This window comes from Microtus ochrogaster, unplaced genomic scaffold, assembly GCF_000317375.1.
Source record: "Microtus ochrogaster isolate Prairie Vole_2 unplaced genomic scaffold, MicOch1.0 UNK125, whole genome shotgun sequence".
NCBI classification, from domain to species: Eukaryota; Metazoa; Chordata; class Mammalia; order Rodentia; family Cricetidae; genus Microtus; species Microtus ochrogaster.
The window spans coordinates 28,618-45,788 of NW_004949223.1; the positions used below are offsets into that span (position 1 = coordinate 28,618).

The 17,171-nt window shown below is 50.8% G+C and overlaps 1 protein-coding gene across 2 annotated transcripts; it reads right to left on the reverse strand.

Annotated features, from left to right (window-relative positions):
• Positions 1-4,008: 4,008 nt before the first annotated feature.
• Stxbp2 (syntaxin binding protein 2) lies at positions 4,009-16,185 on the reverse strand. Of its 2 annotated transcripts, none has more exons than XM_005371740.2 (19): positions 16,132-16,185; positions 15,058-15,107; positions 14,759-14,840; positions 13,759-13,835; positions 13,123-13,201; positions 12,926-13,029; positions 12,394-12,542; positions 11,466-11,550; positions 11,256-11,386; positions 11,064-11,171; positions 10,765-10,822; positions 10,574-10,639; positions 10,416-10,496; positions 9,828-9,966; positions 7,831-7,940; positions 6,432-6,527; positions 5,873-5,958; positions 5,642-5,796; positions 4,009-5,127 (listed from the first exon to the last, which is right to left on the reverse strand). In XM_005371740.2, the coding sequence occupies exons 1-19, from the start codon at positions 16,166-16,168 to the stop codon at positions 5,042-5,044; spliced, it is 1,779 nt and encodes a 592-aa protein (XP_005371797.1). In that variant the 5' UTR covers positions 16,169-16,185; the 3' UTR covers positions 4,009-5,041. The 2 variants fall into 2 exon arrangements, with proteins under 2 accessions (XP_005371797.1, XP_005371796.1); XM_005371739.3 differs by having other exon boundaries at positions 5,642-5,799.
• Positions 16,186-17,171: the final 986 nt, after the last annotated feature.

Sequence of the window (17,171 nt, forward strand, 5' to 3'; positions counted from 1 at the left end):
CCAACTCCCTCCTCCCATCTCTTCAGCCTCTGCCATTAACCCCGATGACTACACATGTACCGCAACGCTCCCTCTCAACTCTTGCAAGAGTTGTGTGCAATTTTACGGATGGCACAACTGATGTCACGTGAGGTGGACGCACATTCAAAAGGCTACTGGGACAGCTGGGGAGGTGGCTCAGTCAGGAAAGTGCTTGTTCTGTAAGCATAAGGATCTAAACTTAACTTCTCAGCATCCACAATAAAAAAAAAACTGTATACTTATAATCCCAGTGATGGGGAGGCAGAAACAGGAGGATCCCTAGGGCTGGACAGCCAGAGTCTAGCTTGAATCAGCAAACTTCAAGTTCAATTTTTAAAATATCACCCTGCCTCAAAAAATAAAGGTGGAGAGTTAGGTTGTGGTTCAGGGAAAGAGCCCCTGCCTAGACTTCCCCCATTGAGGGGCTGGTGTGTGACTCAGGGGAAAAGCAGCTACCTAGAATACCCCATGAGGGGCTAGGGCATGGCTCAGGGGAAGAATCCCTGCCTAGAATCCTTCTGTAAGGGATTGGGGTATGGCTCAGGGGAAGAGCCCCTGCCTAGAATTCCCCAGAGAGGGGCTGGGGTGTGGCTCAGGGGAAGAGCTCCGGCCTAGAATCCCTCAATGAAGGGCTGGAGCTTGGCTCAAGGGTATGCCAAGACCTCAGGTTCTATCCCACGCACCACGCACAAACACAAGATAGAACTGTGTACAGCCAATTACCATGTGCTGCTAACCCTAGACCCGAGGACATCACCCTTGCCTCAGAAAGGACACCCTTTCCCCTACCAGGCCATTCCCTCACCCCAGACACATTTTCACAATGTTCTTGGCAGCAAGGAGTCGTCGGTCAACTTGTGTTGCCAGATTTGAGCAACTTCAACAACACAAAAATGTTCTGGATGGAGAATTTGATGGCTATTGTTTCTTTCTTTTTTCTTTTTTTTAATTTGTGCAGCAGTGAGGACTGAATCTAGGGCCTTAACCATGCTGAACCAGTGCCATACTGCTGAGGCACGCTCCACCCTCACTACTGGGTTCCAAGCAAGGGCTGTACCTCTGAGCCATGTCCCCAGTTCCTTTCCGGGAAACTTCAGGCAAGCACTCCACTGCTAAGTCATGCCTAGAGCCCCACCTAACACCTTACCTGGAGAGTTACTGAGGGCTAGGGACATGCCCCGAGAGGACAGCATAGGCCCCTTGATATGAGGCAACAGGAAGGATCCAGCAAGCGCAGCATTTTCCTGGCTACTGATCACTGAATCAAATTAAAACGGATGCTGTTTGTTTATGGAAGACAGGAAGGCAGGGGTGGGAGCCCATAAGTGCTGGGGGACCCATTATGGAAGGTGCCAAGGAAGCCAGCAATCAAACCCGGAGTGTGGGACACTCCACAGTCCGGGAAAAAAACCTGTAACCAGTAATGCTAATGCAGTGACACTTGAGCTAAGGGGAGGTAGCAGGAGAGCTGCAGGCGCAAAGGCCTCTGGGACAGGAACAAAGTGTCACTGGTTAGAGGAAGGTCAGCGAGTTCTCCCAAGGGGTTTACCCACGTAACACAGGAAGCAAGAGAGGACATTTTATTCTCATAGAGATTCTTTGTATTGTGGAAGGTGTGCCAAGATATCAGATGATGACATTTACTATGGGGGACAATTAATACTTGCAAATCAAGATTTGTGTCTGGTACAGACACTGTACTGGCTAGTTTTATGTCAAATTGATACAAGCTAGAATCATGAGAGAAAATACTTCTTTTAGGCTGTATTAATCAGAGATTAATATGGAAGGGCCCATCCCATTCATTGTGAGTGGTGCCACCCCTGGGTTGGTGGTACTGGGTTTTATAAGAAAGCAGGCTGAGCAAGCCAGTAAGCAGCACCCCTCCATGGCCTCTACATCAGCTGCTGCCTCCAGGTTCCTGCCCTGTGTGAGTCCCTGCCCTCACTGCTTTTGATGATGAACTGTTATATGGAACTGTGAGTGAAATAAACCCTTTCCTCCCCAAATTGCTTTTGGTCATATTTCATCACAGCAGTAGTAACCCTAAGACACACACATGGCTTCGAGTATCATTAGAAGTTAAGGTGGCCGCCTGGTGGTGGTGGTGGTGGCACATGACTTTAATCTGAGCACTCGGGAGGCAGAGGAAGGTAGGTCTCTGTGAATATGAAGCCAGACTGGTGTACAGTGCAAGTTCCAGGAAAGGCTCCAAAGCTACACAGAGAAACCCTGTCTTGGGCAAAAAGGAAAAAAAAAAAAGAAAGAAAAGTAGGCAGGGACAGTGGATCTACCCCTGCCTTTTAATCCCAGCACTGCCCCCACCCCCACCCTGGTCCACATTGTCTCACAGTCAAGACAACATAGTGTGGTAAGATTTTTTTTTAAAAAAAAAAAAAAAAAGGTGAGAGTAGCTTGAGCAACAGAGAGTTTTGCTTCTGTTGAGCACCAAGGAATAATCCTTAGTCCACTTAAAGTCGCTTAAACCCTGATTACAATATGGAATGAGCAAAGAAACTGGAAAGTTGAGCTGCAGCATCCCCTGGCGCTCGTCTTGCTTAACTACACAAACAGATTCTGGGAAAGAAACCGCAGTTTTCCACCAGGGATCGTAGAGCTTACATTTTTACCTTTAGAATTACCTCCCATGCAAGAAAACCCCAGCACTTCCGAGCCTGAGGCAAAGGGATAGCGAGTTCCCGGGCAGCCTGAGCTATAGAACAGGGAAAACAACCTTCATCTCCCTCCACTTAACACCGACCCCTTCCGCACTGAATCTAGGACAGCTGGTCTACGGGGTGGGGGCGGGGTAAGTCTGCGACGACCCACTTCCTCCCACACAATTATTATTCATCCCACAAATTTCATGATCTTTCTGTCCCGAGTTGGGGCGCTCAGAACAATCCGGTTAGAATACCAGGGGCTCGTGTTCTCAACCGTTCTGGGAACTGTCTTTAGATTCCCTCGACTTAGATGAACTCGCAATCAAAAGGAGCCTTCTTGCTGGCTGCAACGCTTCATAAGCATAGTTCACAAGCCCAGAAGGGGACCCAAGAGAAGTAAACATCGCACCGCCAAGGGGCGCTACGTTTGGCTCCAGCCCAGTCCACAACTATGGTGTTCATTCATCAGTAACCAAAAATTTTTGACGAGCCTGAAAGGGCCCACGTAGTTCTCACCTTATTCTAAGGTCAGGGATGGAACCCGGGACTTCGGTAATGCCAGGCAAGCTCTAGAGTCCCAGCATCAATGGTCAACACTCTACTTCCTTCCACGTTTTCAGCTTTGCAGCCTTGAGCTCCCCATGCCCTTCTACTCACATCATCCCCTCCAGATGAAACACGTTGGGGTGCCTTCCATCCTGTCCACACCTGTCTGGTTGTGTCCCCAGAGGGATGGACCCTTCTCTGAATTATTCACAGTGAAACACGTCTCCTGTCACCCAAATGTTGTGGGCTAAATTGTATCTGTTCCCCAGAGTTAGATGCTCATGTCCCAACCCTTAGTATCTCAAGATGACTGATTATTTTTCTATATTTAGAAACAAGGTCTTTTAAAAGATAATTACAAAAAACAAAATGAGGCCAGAGGGTGGGCTCTAATCCAATATGCGATGTCGCAAGAGGAAACTGGGACACCTGTAAGGAGCTACGTGAGAACAGGGAAACAGCCGACCTCAGAGCTGGAGATGTGGCTCAGCTGGAAGAGAGCTTGCCTAGCACGCTTGAAGAACTGTGTTCATCCCCAGCACTGCATAAACTGCATGGTGGTGTTCAGCTGTAACCCCAAGAGTAAGGCAGGAGAACCAGGAATTCAAAGACATCCTTGGCTATTTAACAAGGCCAGCCTGGGGCTACAGGATACCCTTCCTTGAAACAAAAGATGGTCATTTAGAAACCAAACAAGCCAACACCCTGGGTAAAGACCAAGCTCCCCAGAGCCATGGGACAATAAATTCCTGTTAAGTCATGCAGAGTGACGTGCTTTTATTTATTTGTATTGTGCATGTGTGCGCACTCGTGTGCATGTGTCTGGGTTCACACTGAAGCCATGAGGGAGCACTGAATCCTTGGAGCTAGAGCTACAGACAGTTGTGAGCCACCCAGTGCAGGTGTTGGGAACCAAATTCTAGTCCTCTGTAAGCAGCAAGCACTCTTAACCTCTGAGCCGTCCAGACCCTGAGGATACTTTTTAAGTTGACCCTAAGAAACAAATATATCTCTACTAAAAGCTCTGAGAAGACCTGCAATTCAAGTCTACAGGCATACCTTGGGGTTGGGCCAGTGGGGATATGTTTGCTGTATGTTTTAAATGCTTGCTCCAATCCCTGGAATTGTGGCTGCAAGTTAAACTTGCAATAGCTTCTGGAAGGTTGCAGGGAAGTCAGGATTCAGGCTTACTCTACCTTCTATTTCTGGGGCTGGAGAGAGGCCTGTGGTCAAGAGCACTGCTACTCATGTAGAAGAACCAGGTTTGATTCTTAAGAGCCCACATGGCAACTACAACCATCTATAACTCTGGTCCCTGGGATCCAACACCCTACTCTGACCTCTGCAGGCATTGCATGCATATGCACAAACATACATGCAAGCAAAAATATTCATACACATAAAATAAATAGAAACGTTAGAAACTGTTCTATAAGTCTAAAGAACTCTAGTTACAATGGGGTCCCAGCACTGCCACCCCCTGATCTGCAGCTTTCTGCTCTCTCCTCTGCAATCTGTCTGCTAAAATAGGACCCTGGGTATTGGATGGTTCCTAGCAAGATAGCCAGGGCCTTATAAACTTGCAGCCAATACAGAACCTATAGCCCAGGTTCTCAAATTTCACGACAGCTGACAATGTGGCTGGGGGCCAGGGAAATGTTCTGAGCAGGACAGTAAAGAACGGGAGGTTTGCAGCGCAGGACTGGCTCAGTACAGCCCCCTCTGGGAAGCAAATGAGGTGAGCCCTGAGGGAAAGACCAAGGGAGGAGTTTATTTCTCTGGAACCGAAGAGCACAGAGGCAGGGGCTGAGTCAAGGCAGGGCAATGTCCTCCAGCTTCTGATCCAGGGTCTTGAGGTCATCAAGGAAGCGGGTTGGAGTGAGGATGTGAGAAGAGCCTGGGCAGGAGGGCAAGGATGGGGAGGTACAAGTCCCGCCTGGGAGTCTGTTACTCCTGGCTAGTGTCCTGGCTGGTGAGAGCAATGCCCTGTCTTCTCAATGATTTAGGAGTCCTGAAGCTTAGGAACATGGGTGTCCTGGTCCCAGGTGCTTACTCCCCTGGGGACCCAAGCCCCAGCTCCTTAGAGACCCCAGCCTCCTGTGCCAAACCCAAAAACGTCAGAGTCTAATCCTAGGCCTTTAGGGACTCTTGAGTTCAGCCCCAGTGCCCAAGGGGCCTCAGAGTCCAGTCCTAGATTCCAAAAGACTCCAGAATCCAGCCCCGGGCTTTTAGGGACCCAGAATCGAGCCCCAGGGTCCAAGAAAGCTCAAATCCATGCCCAAGTCTTAAGAGTCTTAGGCCTTTTGGGATACCAAATCTAACTGAAGACTCCAAGGGACCCCCAAATACAGCCCTGGACACTAAGAGTCCCCAGAGTCAAGCTCCCAAGGACCCCAGTTCTGGCTACTCACCTATAAGAACTTCCCACTTGCCTTCAGTAGCCCTGGTCACTTCATAGGCAGCCCTCATTTCAGACATGGCCACACCACCCACAATGTACACGATGAGCCTGGGCCCAGCCCGAGCCTCGATGCCAGCCTTTTTATGCCAGTGGCCAAAGCGGGCACTGCTGGGGTGATGGGCAGAGGTCAGTCCAGGTTGGTATTCCCAGTTCCCACCCCAGGCCTCTCCAGGATCCTCACCTGACAGCTGCCTGGGAGCTAGGCACAGGGGTAGGGTCAGACACGAAGGGCCACAGCTTTCGGTCCAGCCGGTCCTCCACCACATCCTGGGAGGCCAGACAGGAAGGGTTAAAGAATCCCAGCCAGTGGAGCCCAGGAACTGAAATGGCCTGGGCCACAGCACCACTGTCTATAATTCCTTGTCTCTTGGGGACCCAGGAGTCCAGGAAGCCAAGGTTCAAGGATGCTAGGCCCCCAAGCAGGAGGTACCAGGACCTTCCAAAGACTGGGAACAGAGGCCCCAATATACTACTATTTGATGTTGATGCTTAGGGGTACCAGGGTGGCCAGAGGCCAGCATAAGAAAGGCTTTTCTAGTAAGGCATTCCATTGGGGTCCCAATTGCTGGGGTGCAGTTTTACATGCCCACAGAGCAGATAGGGTGCCAGGGGTATGCTAAATAGTGAAGGATTTTCCACTAAGCCCCAAGGCTTAGCACAGAGAGCCTGGGTGGGCGGAGTGGAAGGCTTAGTGGGTAATGGGATCAGTAGACAGGAACAGGGGCCCCCAGCATGTGTACCTCCATCACATCTTTGATGACCGGGGACCAGCGGGACAGCTGGTAGGTGGGCTCCATGCGCTCCCTTCTCTCCAGCCGGCTGGAGGTTCCCGAACCCTACAGATGGGGCCAGGTGGGGACGGAATGGGGTTGGGAAGGGAAGGAGCCCATCACAGGTGGGAAGGGGCTACAGGTGCACAGAAAGATGGAGGCATGGAGCAGAAAAAGACAGAGAAGCAGTGGCAAAAAGACAAAAAAACAGAGACAGAGAGACAAAAAAAGCAGAAAGAAGAGAGAATTCGAGAGATATAAACAGGCAGAGGCAGAAACAGAGGTAGACAGAGACAAGATACAGAGAGAAAGATGGGAAGATAAGGAGAGATGGGAAATGGACACAGAAAGACACAAATACAAGAGACAGATAAAAAAGACAAAGAAAGAAAGAGACAGATAAAGAAAGAGGCATGCAGACATGGAGATATAGAGATGGACACAGAGGGAGAGAAACAGTAGGAATGCAAAGGGAGACAAAAAAAAAAAACAGAAATGGGAAGGGAGAAACAGAACAAAGAAAAATAAGGAAGATGGAAGTCAGGTGAAGGATACAGAAACAGCAAGAGGCAAGGGACGAGCCAGGCATGGCAGGTCACATCTACAATCCCAGGAACTTAGGAGGCTAATGCAAGGGGATGGCCATGAATCTGAGGCCAGTCTGAGTTACGGAGTGAGTTTAAGATCAGCCTTAGCAGCCAAGTGGTGGTAACTCATGCCTTTAATCCCAGCACTAAGGAGGCAGAGGCAGGTGGATGTCTATGAGTTCGAGGCCAGCCTGGACTACAACATGAGTTCTAGGACAACCTGTGTACACAGAGAAACCCTGTCTTGGGAGGGAAAAAAAAATCAGCCTTAGTTTAGTTGCAGAGTGAATTCAAGGCCAACCTGAGCTACATAGTAAAAGCTGCCTCAAAATAAAAAGAATGTGTGAGAGACAGACAGACAAGAGACAGGGGGAAGGACAAGGGACAATGTCACAGGCCTGTGGCACAGCAGAATCAAGCAAAACTGGACATGTAGGTCAGGGAAAGACAGACCTCAGAGTAGAACACAGGAAACCATCATGTGTGTTGAGTGGGGAAAGAGGCTTACTGTGGCCCCCAAAAGCCCAGTTTGACCCTGTCTCCCATTAATATTGACTCACTCTCCCACTTGCCCTGGAAGGCTCAGATCACACACCCCTACTGTACCAGCACCTAGGGGGTTCATTTCAGCTCTGCTGCCCATCATGTTAGGGAACTGGGGAGGGCCTTGGTACTCTTGGTCCCCAAAAAGCCACACCATGCTATACACCCAGGCTGGACATGCATTATCCATATCCTGCAAAGGCCAAGCTCCACGGCTCATCAGCTAGCTCCCCACATACCGCAGAGTTGGTGACGGTGCCCCCCAGCTGCTCCAGATTCCGGATGAGGTTGCTGTGGTCCTGCACGTTGGCATGCTGAATCAGCTTGGCCAGGTTTTCCTCAGTCACACCTGGGGAGAGCAACAGGGTAATAAATAGTAAGTGACTGGTGGCATCCTGTGTGAAGAGATCTGTAAAGAGATCTCACAGCTAGGACATCTCCAGAATCCAGAAGCTTCTAGTGTTCATAGAAACCAAGAGTTGTAGATAGCTATCCCTGAAAAGGTAGAATGGGCGAATCTTCCAGAATTAGTTGAAGAAAGCTGGAGAGATGGTTGAGTGGGTTAGAGTGTTCGCAGCACAAGCATGAGACCCTGAGTTCAAATCCATAATGCCCACGTAAAAAGCTGGGTGTGGCCACAGAAGCAGGACGATCACTGGGTATTTCTAGACCCTGGCCTAGGTCAGGTTCAGGGAAGAGACCCTGTTGCCGAGACTTGAGACTTGAGGCCTGACCTGACGAGGGGCAGTGAGGGAATGAAGAAACCGAAACACTAAAGAAATCGGGCACATGTACAGGTCAGATGGACTATGCACACCCATATGGAGCAGCACAGCTGTAAGTTTTTGTCCACATTGGTCAATCATTTGAAAATGTTATACTTGGATCAGAGGAAGGCTTTGCCATTCCAAACCTGACCCAAGGAAGGTTTTGCCACCCCGTGGATCTGAAGCATTGAGTCCTTGACATGGCTGTGCCCGTATCAACAATACACACCCACTCATAGCTTCCTCGTACCCTGTCTCAAGGGAATAAGGCAGAGAACGATACTGGTATTCAGCAGGACTCCCAGTGTCATACTCTGGTCTTCCCACACATGCGTGCAAAAAGACATGAATTCAACACCCAGTAGTCATAATGCACCTGTAACCCAGTGCTTCAGGGATGGGGACCAGGTGGTCACAGACCTACTTGACTCCAGCCCAACACAGTATTCAGGGAGAGACCCTGTCACAGAGGAGTACGAGAGGGGCTGACAGAGCAAGGTCCGAAGTCCTGCTCTGGTCTCCCCCACGAGCACACAGGACATACAATGGACACGCACGCCCCTACACAGAAGGAGTACAGGGACACCAGCTCCATGGAGGCCACAGATGGGGAGTCTTTTCTTGGCTAACTTTCCTTCTTTTTGTATTTGTACACGTATGTGTGTGCATGTGGGTGTTTATCCGTGTGTGTACATGTGGATTTATGGAAACGTGGAAGCTGAACACTGAAGACCGTGGCTCTTCACCTTGTTTTACCCTCTCATTAGCTTGGAGCCTGCTCATTTAACTAGACTAGCTAACCAGCAAACTCCAGAGGTCCACCTGTCTCCACCTCCCTAGACCCTGGATTACAAGTGGACATTGCATGGACTAGAGACATGGCTCAGCAGTTAAAAACACTGACTGTCCTTTCAAAAGGGTTCAGTTCCCAGTAGCCACGTAGTGACTCCTCACAACCTGGATCACAACTCCAGTTCCAGGGGATCTGATGCCATCTTCTGGTCTCCACATGTACTAGGTACATACATGGTACACAAACATACATGTAGGCGAAGCACTCACTCATATAAATAAACAAATCTTTTAAAAAATGATTAATTAGAACAGGTTGGCTAGGGACATGACTGTGGAGGATTTTCCTAATGTCACAGCTGAAGTGGGAAGCCCTGCTCACTATTAGTGGCACTATTCCCTGCGGAGGGGATCCTGAACTATGCAGGGGTAGAGAAATAGGGCCGAGCACAAGCATGCATGCATCCATCACTCTCAGTTCAACTGTGGATATAAACAACTGCTTTGAGCTCCCACCACCCCAACCTCCCCTCGATGGGGATGTCTCTCTTAAGCTGGTCAGGGTATGTTATCACAGCAACAGGACCAGAAACTAAGACAGCGTGCTAAGGAATGAGGACCTTGGGGCTGCAATGTTTCTAGGACTTGCGACTGTCCTTGGCAGTCCCCTCACCCACCGTTCCGAAGAAGGATGTAGAGCAACAGCACCCGGATCTTGTCGTAGGGTGGCACCGAGGCGTCCAGCAGCACCGGGACAATCAGCTTCATGGCATCCTTGATCTTCTCACCCTCGGCATCAGAGCCCATGGCCAGGTCCTGCATGGCATGAGAGTCAACTGTCTAGGCCAGCTTCTAGGCGGTGGGAGGGCGGCAGAGCAGGGGCAAATCAGGGAGTTTGATAAGATGTTCCCACCCCGTCCCCTCCTAGAAACGGGTCTCCTAAAGCTCTCTAAGCGATCATAGGCCATGCCCTCCCCATCATCTCCAACCCTCACCCATGTCTTATCTATAAGAACAACTCTACTCACCTGTCCAAGACCTTCGCCAAGGCCCACACCTCACCAAGTTGCCTCCTTCCCAACCCCCGCCCCTCCGCAAGCTGAGGCCCTGCCCTTCCCAAAGTTCTCCCTCCCAGGGGCCCCAGGCCTTGTGTGAGCACCCCCTTGCTACCCCAGATTTGCCCCATGGAGGGCCCTGGCCACCCCTTTCAGGCCCCACTCCTCCCTTGGTTCTGCCTGCTGGAGGGCCCTCCTCTGAGGCCCCACCTGCTCCACACTGCACAGCTTCTCCACGGAGCCTTTGAACCGCTTCATGCAGTCGTCTGCTAGGTGCAGGTGTGTAGAATACTGCAGGGTAGAGACTGGGTCAAGACACAACCGAGTCAGACATCCAGACTGAGCCCGGGCCCAGCCGCCAACCTCACCTTGTTCACTTCCTTCTGATACTGAGGCATCTTTTTCAGGATCTGAGACAGGTCTTTGATGTTGGCCTGAAGTAGGGGTAGGAGAAGGTAGAGAGGGTAGGGGTGATGCCAAATCCCTGCCCTACATCAGGGGAGGTTCCACTCTGGTCTGAGGACACAGGCTGAGGCTCTGTCCCATCATGGACCACTACCTTGTCTGTGGTCAGACGCTTGCTCTCGCAGAATGTCTTCAGGAGCTCCGTGACCTTCCTAGCCATGAGCAAGGGCAGGGGAAGAGAAAGGGTGCTGAGATAGTGGAGGAGGGCCTCTTTCTGATGGAGGACACCTAGATGCCTGTACCAGTTCCAGCCGTGGGTGTGCACTAGGGTGAAGTGCAGTTAGAAGCAGGGCAGGGATCCCCCTGAAGAATGTAACTCATAGGCGGATAATCATGACAAAGGAGGGCTGGATGCCTGGAGCCCTCCCTCTAGTACCCGTGCTATACTCTCACTTGGAAACATCTGCTATGTGCATGTGTCGAAGCTCCACCCACAGGTCATCATCTTCGTCCAGGAGCACCGCCTTCTCCCGGGACTCACTCAGTCCTGTGGTCTCATACCTGGAGGGATAGGACATGCTGGAGGACGGGAGGGCCTAAGCTGACAGAAGAAGAGGTGGAAGCCATCTTCCTGGATTTGTCTACCTGTATGTGTCCTGTTCAATGTCCAGAAGATCATAGGCCATGGCCTGGAATGTGAGTTCATGTAAGAGCGGAGACACGGGGTCTGCTGCCCGGTCCATTATGAGTAGCTGTGAGCGGGTTTTCTCTGGACCCTGGGCAAGGAGAGAGGATGAAGGCACTGGCTGTGACCCTACAAAGCCTCCCTGGCACCCCCCTCAGCATCCCTCTTACCTCGCCCAGACTGGGAGTGTCTGCCTTGAAGGCATTCAGCTTGGCCAGGACAGCATGGGCCAGCTGGGCTGTGTCTTCTGGACCCCTGGAGGTCAGACATAGATAGGGGCATCAGGATATGGGGGCTGGGACAACTGGGCACAGATAGGAGACATCAAGGGTAGGAATGAGTACGGAAGGTAGGGGACTGGGTGAGGATCAAGTTAAAGACTGGACACAGGAGCCAGGGAGATAGCTAAGTTGGTAAAATGACTGTCATGCTAGCATGAGGGTCAATTTCAATCCCCCAGGACCCACGTTTTAAAATTGTGCTTGAATTTGCAGCTCTGGGGAGGTGGAGACAGGGGGTCCTTGGGTCTCTCCTGCTAGTCCAGGCAAATGCAGAAGCCCTGGGCCCAAGGAGGAACCTTGTCTCAAAAACATGGCTAAGTGGTTAAAGGCTCAAACTGCTCTTCCAGAGAACCTGAGCTCTGCTCCCAGCACCCACACCCAGAGACTTACAGCCACCTATAACTATAGCCCAAGAGGTCGGGAACCCTCTTCTGGACTATGTAATAACACCTCATATACATAAACATATACATAATTTTGTTTGTTTGTTGTTTGTTGTGAGACAGGGTTTCTCTGGATAACAGCCCTAGCTGTCCTGGAACTAGCTCTGTAGACCAGGCTATCCTTGAACTGCCTCTGCCTCCTGAGTGCTGGGATTAAAGGCGTGTGCTACCACCACCCAGTTTTTTTAAAAAATCTTTAAAAAAAATAAAGGTGGATGGTGACTGAAGAAGACAACGGAGGTTGATTCTGACCTCCATACATACACACATGTGCACACACATGAAAACATGCATACACACAGAGAAAAATGGACCCAGAATGAGAGTGAAGGTAAAAAGGTAGCACTGGGGTTGGGGAGGGGATGGGTCCCCACTTGCGGTAGCGAATGGATGGGTATTCCTGAAGGGTGGCACATAGTGTGGCTATCTGCTGGGCCAATGCATCAAGCTGCCGTGCCCGCTCCCCTGCCCGGAATGGGCAGTAAAGGTTGTAGGTGCTGTGTGGGGCATCCAGAGAGAACACCTGGGGAGGACAGAAGTGTCATGGATACCCCCCAACCCAACTTCCAGCTGCCATCACTGCACCTGCCACTTCCAGCTGCCGTCCCTGCACCTGCCAGGGGCCTTCGCTATCTTATGGAACCTGTTTCATCAGCTTTGAAGCAGGCTAGGGTAGCAGCTATGTTGAAAGGGAACAAAGACAGCTCTTTGTTCCCTCCCGCTTTGGGGAATGAGACAATTCTGCCCTGTACTCCAGGCCGCCTGTTTGGAATGACCAGAGGGTTAACACTCCAGGCGAGGGCCTGCTAATTGTTCACTCCTTGTTGGTGCTGTCTGTTCTGGAGGGAGCTGGGCCATTTGGTCGAGGACAGTCCATCCCTTCCCCACCACAAGCTGGGGCTGTACCTGGGCCTCATAGGGGAGGAAGGCCAGGTGGATCTCTTTCAGTGTCTTCACCACCTTTGCCAGACGAGAGCGGCCCAGTTCACTGAACAAGGGCTCAGGGCATGCTGGGATTGAGAGAGGGACCATCAGACCAATGTTCCGTCACCATAACCCCCACCTCATCACAGTACCCAACACCCCTGGTTCTCCTCACTCACTGTCAGTGAAGAAGACATGGGCTGCTTTATAGGTGAAGGTCGGTGTCCCCCGGAAGTCTGCAATCAGGGCCTGAACCGACTGAGGAATGCAGATTTCTGTTGGAATCAGACTCTGCACCCCAGACCTATTTTCTGCAGGGAGTCCTCAACTGATGCTCATCCCCCACTATGTACAACTGTGGAGAGGGATGCTCACATACACACATACATTGACACATGCATGCATTCTGACATGTACACTCATGCACACATATACATTCTGACATGTGAATAAACAAACACCTACAATCTGATATGTATATACATATAAACACATAAATTCTGGCATGTGCAGACACATATATACACAAATACATACATTATGATGTGTACACACTGACATGTGCATACATGCACATATGCATTCTGACATATGCAGCATATATATATGCACTGGGCACAGGTATACACACATATAAACACATACATTGGCATATGAATTGAATACACATGCATTGTGACATGTGTGTATGCATGCATCATATATGCACACACATGCATAATGGCATGGGTATCACACTCAGATACGTGTATTGACATGTGCACCTTGCAAGCACACACAAACCCATGCACATGGAGGCCATCTCTTATAGGTACCTTCTCCGTGGGGCTCAGTAAATAAATGGCCTCCAAGCTGGGAATGGGTTCTCGCCGTTTGTTGATGTCTTCCACAACTAAAAGCAACAGAGGAAAAGACACACACAGGTGGTATGGGGAAAGAGACAGGGAGTCTCAGGTTTGGGGAACTGGACCCATGGTGGGGTGCTTTAAAGAGTTATACTACTCCCTTGGATCCCTAAACAGAAATAAAGACCTAAGGTTCCCCCACTTAAAGAGCTAAGAGTCAGGGCTCTTTCTGCATATCTGGAATAACATAGCCATACTCTTGGAGTCTATATACTCTTGAGAAGCCAGAGTTGCTGGGCAGTGCTGGTGCACACCTTTAATCTCAGCAATCAGGAGGCAGAGGCAGGTGGATCTCTGTGAGTTCTGGGACAGCCAGGGCTACATAAAGAAACCATGTCTCAAAACAAAATAGAAATAAATAAATAAATAAATAAATAAATAAATAAATAAATAAGAGAGAGAGAGAGAGCGCCCAGAGTCCACCCACACTTCTTACAAGAACATCTATAGGAGGTGCGCAATCATTGTTGGTTTATTTGAGGCAGGGTCTCATGTAGCCCAGGGTGGTCTTGAATTCACTAGCTAACTTAACTTCTGATCCTCCTGCTTCCACCTCCTGAGTGCTGGGATTATAGACATCTGATACCATGCCCATTTTATATGGTGCTGGAGACCGAACTCAGGGTTTTGTTCATTCTAGGCAAGCACTCTGCCAGTGGAGCTACATTCTCACCTAGGGGACTGAGCTGGTTACAGTCAATGAGGCTGACCCTTAAGGGTTGCAATCAGGAAGTCCAACGTGGACTTCCGTGCTTGGAGGAGGCACTTGGTCATATGCTCTGGGTTATGTAGGGAGAACTATGAGCTGAACCAATCTGAAAGGATCCCATACTCAAGGGCTACACCCAGAGGTCCCACATTCAAGGGCTCAGGTTCTATCTGGGGAACACGGGGGCAGGCATCCACTCACTGGTGATGCCCTCCGCCAGGATGTCTGACATTTTACAACAGGATGACAAGATCCTCATGCTTGGATGGTCCATGATGAGCACCTGTCCAGATGGATGGATACACAGACATAGAAAGACACAGAAGGGTGAAGCAGGCAAAAAAAAAAAAAAAAGCCTGTAGCTGGTCCTACGAGGATCAGAGGCACCCATCTATCCAACTCAACCCCTGGGGATCAACATCTTCTTCGAGGAATTCTTGAAGGGATTGTCACATTCTGGGGTCCCCCTGGGTATCCAGACGTTTTGCCTTGGCCCCTACCTTCCACTCGCCATCCTTCTTAACGCTCCGGATGACTCCACTTAGAATCTCTACAGGGAAGGAGGAAGGGGAGAAGAGGGTTTGCGACACTCATCTTCTGGGCTGGACCCCAACCCAGATCCTGAGCAGCAGCTCCTAGCATCACCCCCAATTTACAGATAGGCACATTGAGGTTCTGTGAGGTCATGTCTAGAAAGGTATAATGCTCAGAACACAGGTCCATCTTAGAGAACTGAGCGAATGGAAGTGAGGGTCTCCTGGTTCCCTTAGACTAGAACGCTTGGTTCCCAGCTCTGCGGGTTCTTATCGACCTCCAAGCCTGTTTTCCCCATCTCCCACTAACGCTTATGTAGGGGAGGTTCCTCTCTAGCACTGAGGTACTACTGAGCCTTTCCACGAAACCTGTTCTGCCCAGAGGCAGGAGTAGGGGAAAGGGGAAAGACAGGTAGCCTTGCTCAGAGCCTGGCCAGTGCACCAGAGTGTCAGTCCACTCTTATCAGGACGGAAGAAGCAGCTGAGGCCGGAAATACTGGAGGTGGGGGAGGGGATCCTCAAACCCTCTTTCTCCCCACCAAGAACCTGAGCCTGAAAGGCGGAGAAGCCTATCCTCAAATTGCAAGGAGCTCCTAGGCACGATGCAAAAGGGGGAGCGTCCCCTTCTCCACCCCCATGGGGAATGTGCACACCACCTGTGAACTCATACACTACTTGGGGTCGCTGACCAAGGCACTGTAGGACCTCCGGAGTCCAGTCCCTGAACTTTCCGGGTTAAGACACTCGACAGCCTATAGCCGGGGCAGAGCCAGAGGTCTAGACTCGAGCCTGTGTCTCTCTTTCCTTGATCCTTTGAGTCCTTCGCGTCCCAACTTTGCTCCTCCAGCTGCATTTGAGGGGTGGGCAGCCCAGCTGGGCCCAAGTCCCCCGCCCGTCCCCTCAAGAGTCAGGTGCTCTCCCCACCGTCAGGGTCCTGGGATCCCAGAATCCGTGCACCGCCCCTCTCCCGAGGCCTCCAGCCCCCCCCCCCCTAGGGACAGCCGAGGGAACACCAGAGCCCAGCCCTGGGGTGACACTCACTTTCCCCCACCACCGCCTTCAGCCCCAAGGGCGCCATCTTCCCCCAAGGAGTACGGCCGCTTCCGGGTCGGTCCCAAGGTGGGGGCGTGGCCCCGCCCGTCATCCATGTGGGCCCCACCCCGCGGGTTCGGGTCACGCCCCCTGCGCATCTGGTCCCTCCCCGTGGTCATCTGGTCTCCAGGAAGTTGGGTCCCAGCAGCAGCAGTTTGAGGGCGGGTGCACTGACAGGGGCTCAGACGGACAATCCCCAGTTTGTGTGCTCCCTCGAGGAGTCCTTCATGGGACTCTTTAAGTGCTCTCTTGTTCACACACATTGAGATCCGTTTGCTCAGCGTGATGGCAGAGCAGTACAAATACCCATCTCACCTGGGTACCACTACCACCCTGTCCAGAAGCTCCTCCGTCTGTGATATAGTGTGCCCACTGAAAGGACAACGCGGCCTTCTAGATCTGGAACCGTTAGAACAACTGCCGCTATAATCCAAAGACTAGTAGTAGAAAGATCGGACAACAGTCGGTAGACTCCGGAGGCCTGGAGACCCCACCGCGTACTAGGTACTTTTTCTCCAGTTTTCTCACAGCCTTAACATTCTGTGGGAGACCCAGGCTGAAACAGGAACATAGACGTAGGGTCTGTGACCATATATCTGTGCCTGCTCATGAAGAAATGCTTCCCAGTCTTTTTTATTAGCATATATTAATTGCACATGATAGTGAGTTTCACTACGATATTTTCATACATGCATATAATCTATGTTGGTCATAGTTACCTTCATTCCTCCTTATGCCCCATTCTGGATGATCCCTTCCTCTTCCTAACTAGTCCCTGAAGGAGACACACACACACACACACACACACACACACACACACCACACACACCGCCCCCACTGCACAGTAGGGGCTCCCTCCCAGGCCCTGGATTATGCACAAGCCACGTCCAAACACCTGCTTTCACAGAGAGATCCTTTATTAAGCAGGGAAGAAAAAGTTAGAGTGGCTGCTTTCAGACTCAGGCAGAAAAAAAAACGGCAGCAAACGA

What these genes read in the sequence shown, in the direction of transcription:
- Stxbp2 (XM_005371739.3), bottom strand. Translation starts at nt 16,168, where the DNA reads ATGGCGCCCTTGGGGCTGAAGGCGGTGGTGGGGGAAA. An exon ending in CCATGTCTTCTTCACTGACA is followed by an intron (nt 13,030 to 13,122) that starts GTGAGTGAGGAG and finishes TCTCAATCCCAG; the next exon opens with CATGCCCTGAGCCCTTGTTC. An exon ending in ACACTCCCAGTCTGGGCGAG is followed by an intron (nt 11,387 to 11,465) that starts GTAAGAGGGATG and finishes CTCCTTGCCCAG; the next exon opens with GGTCCAGAGAAAACCCGCTC.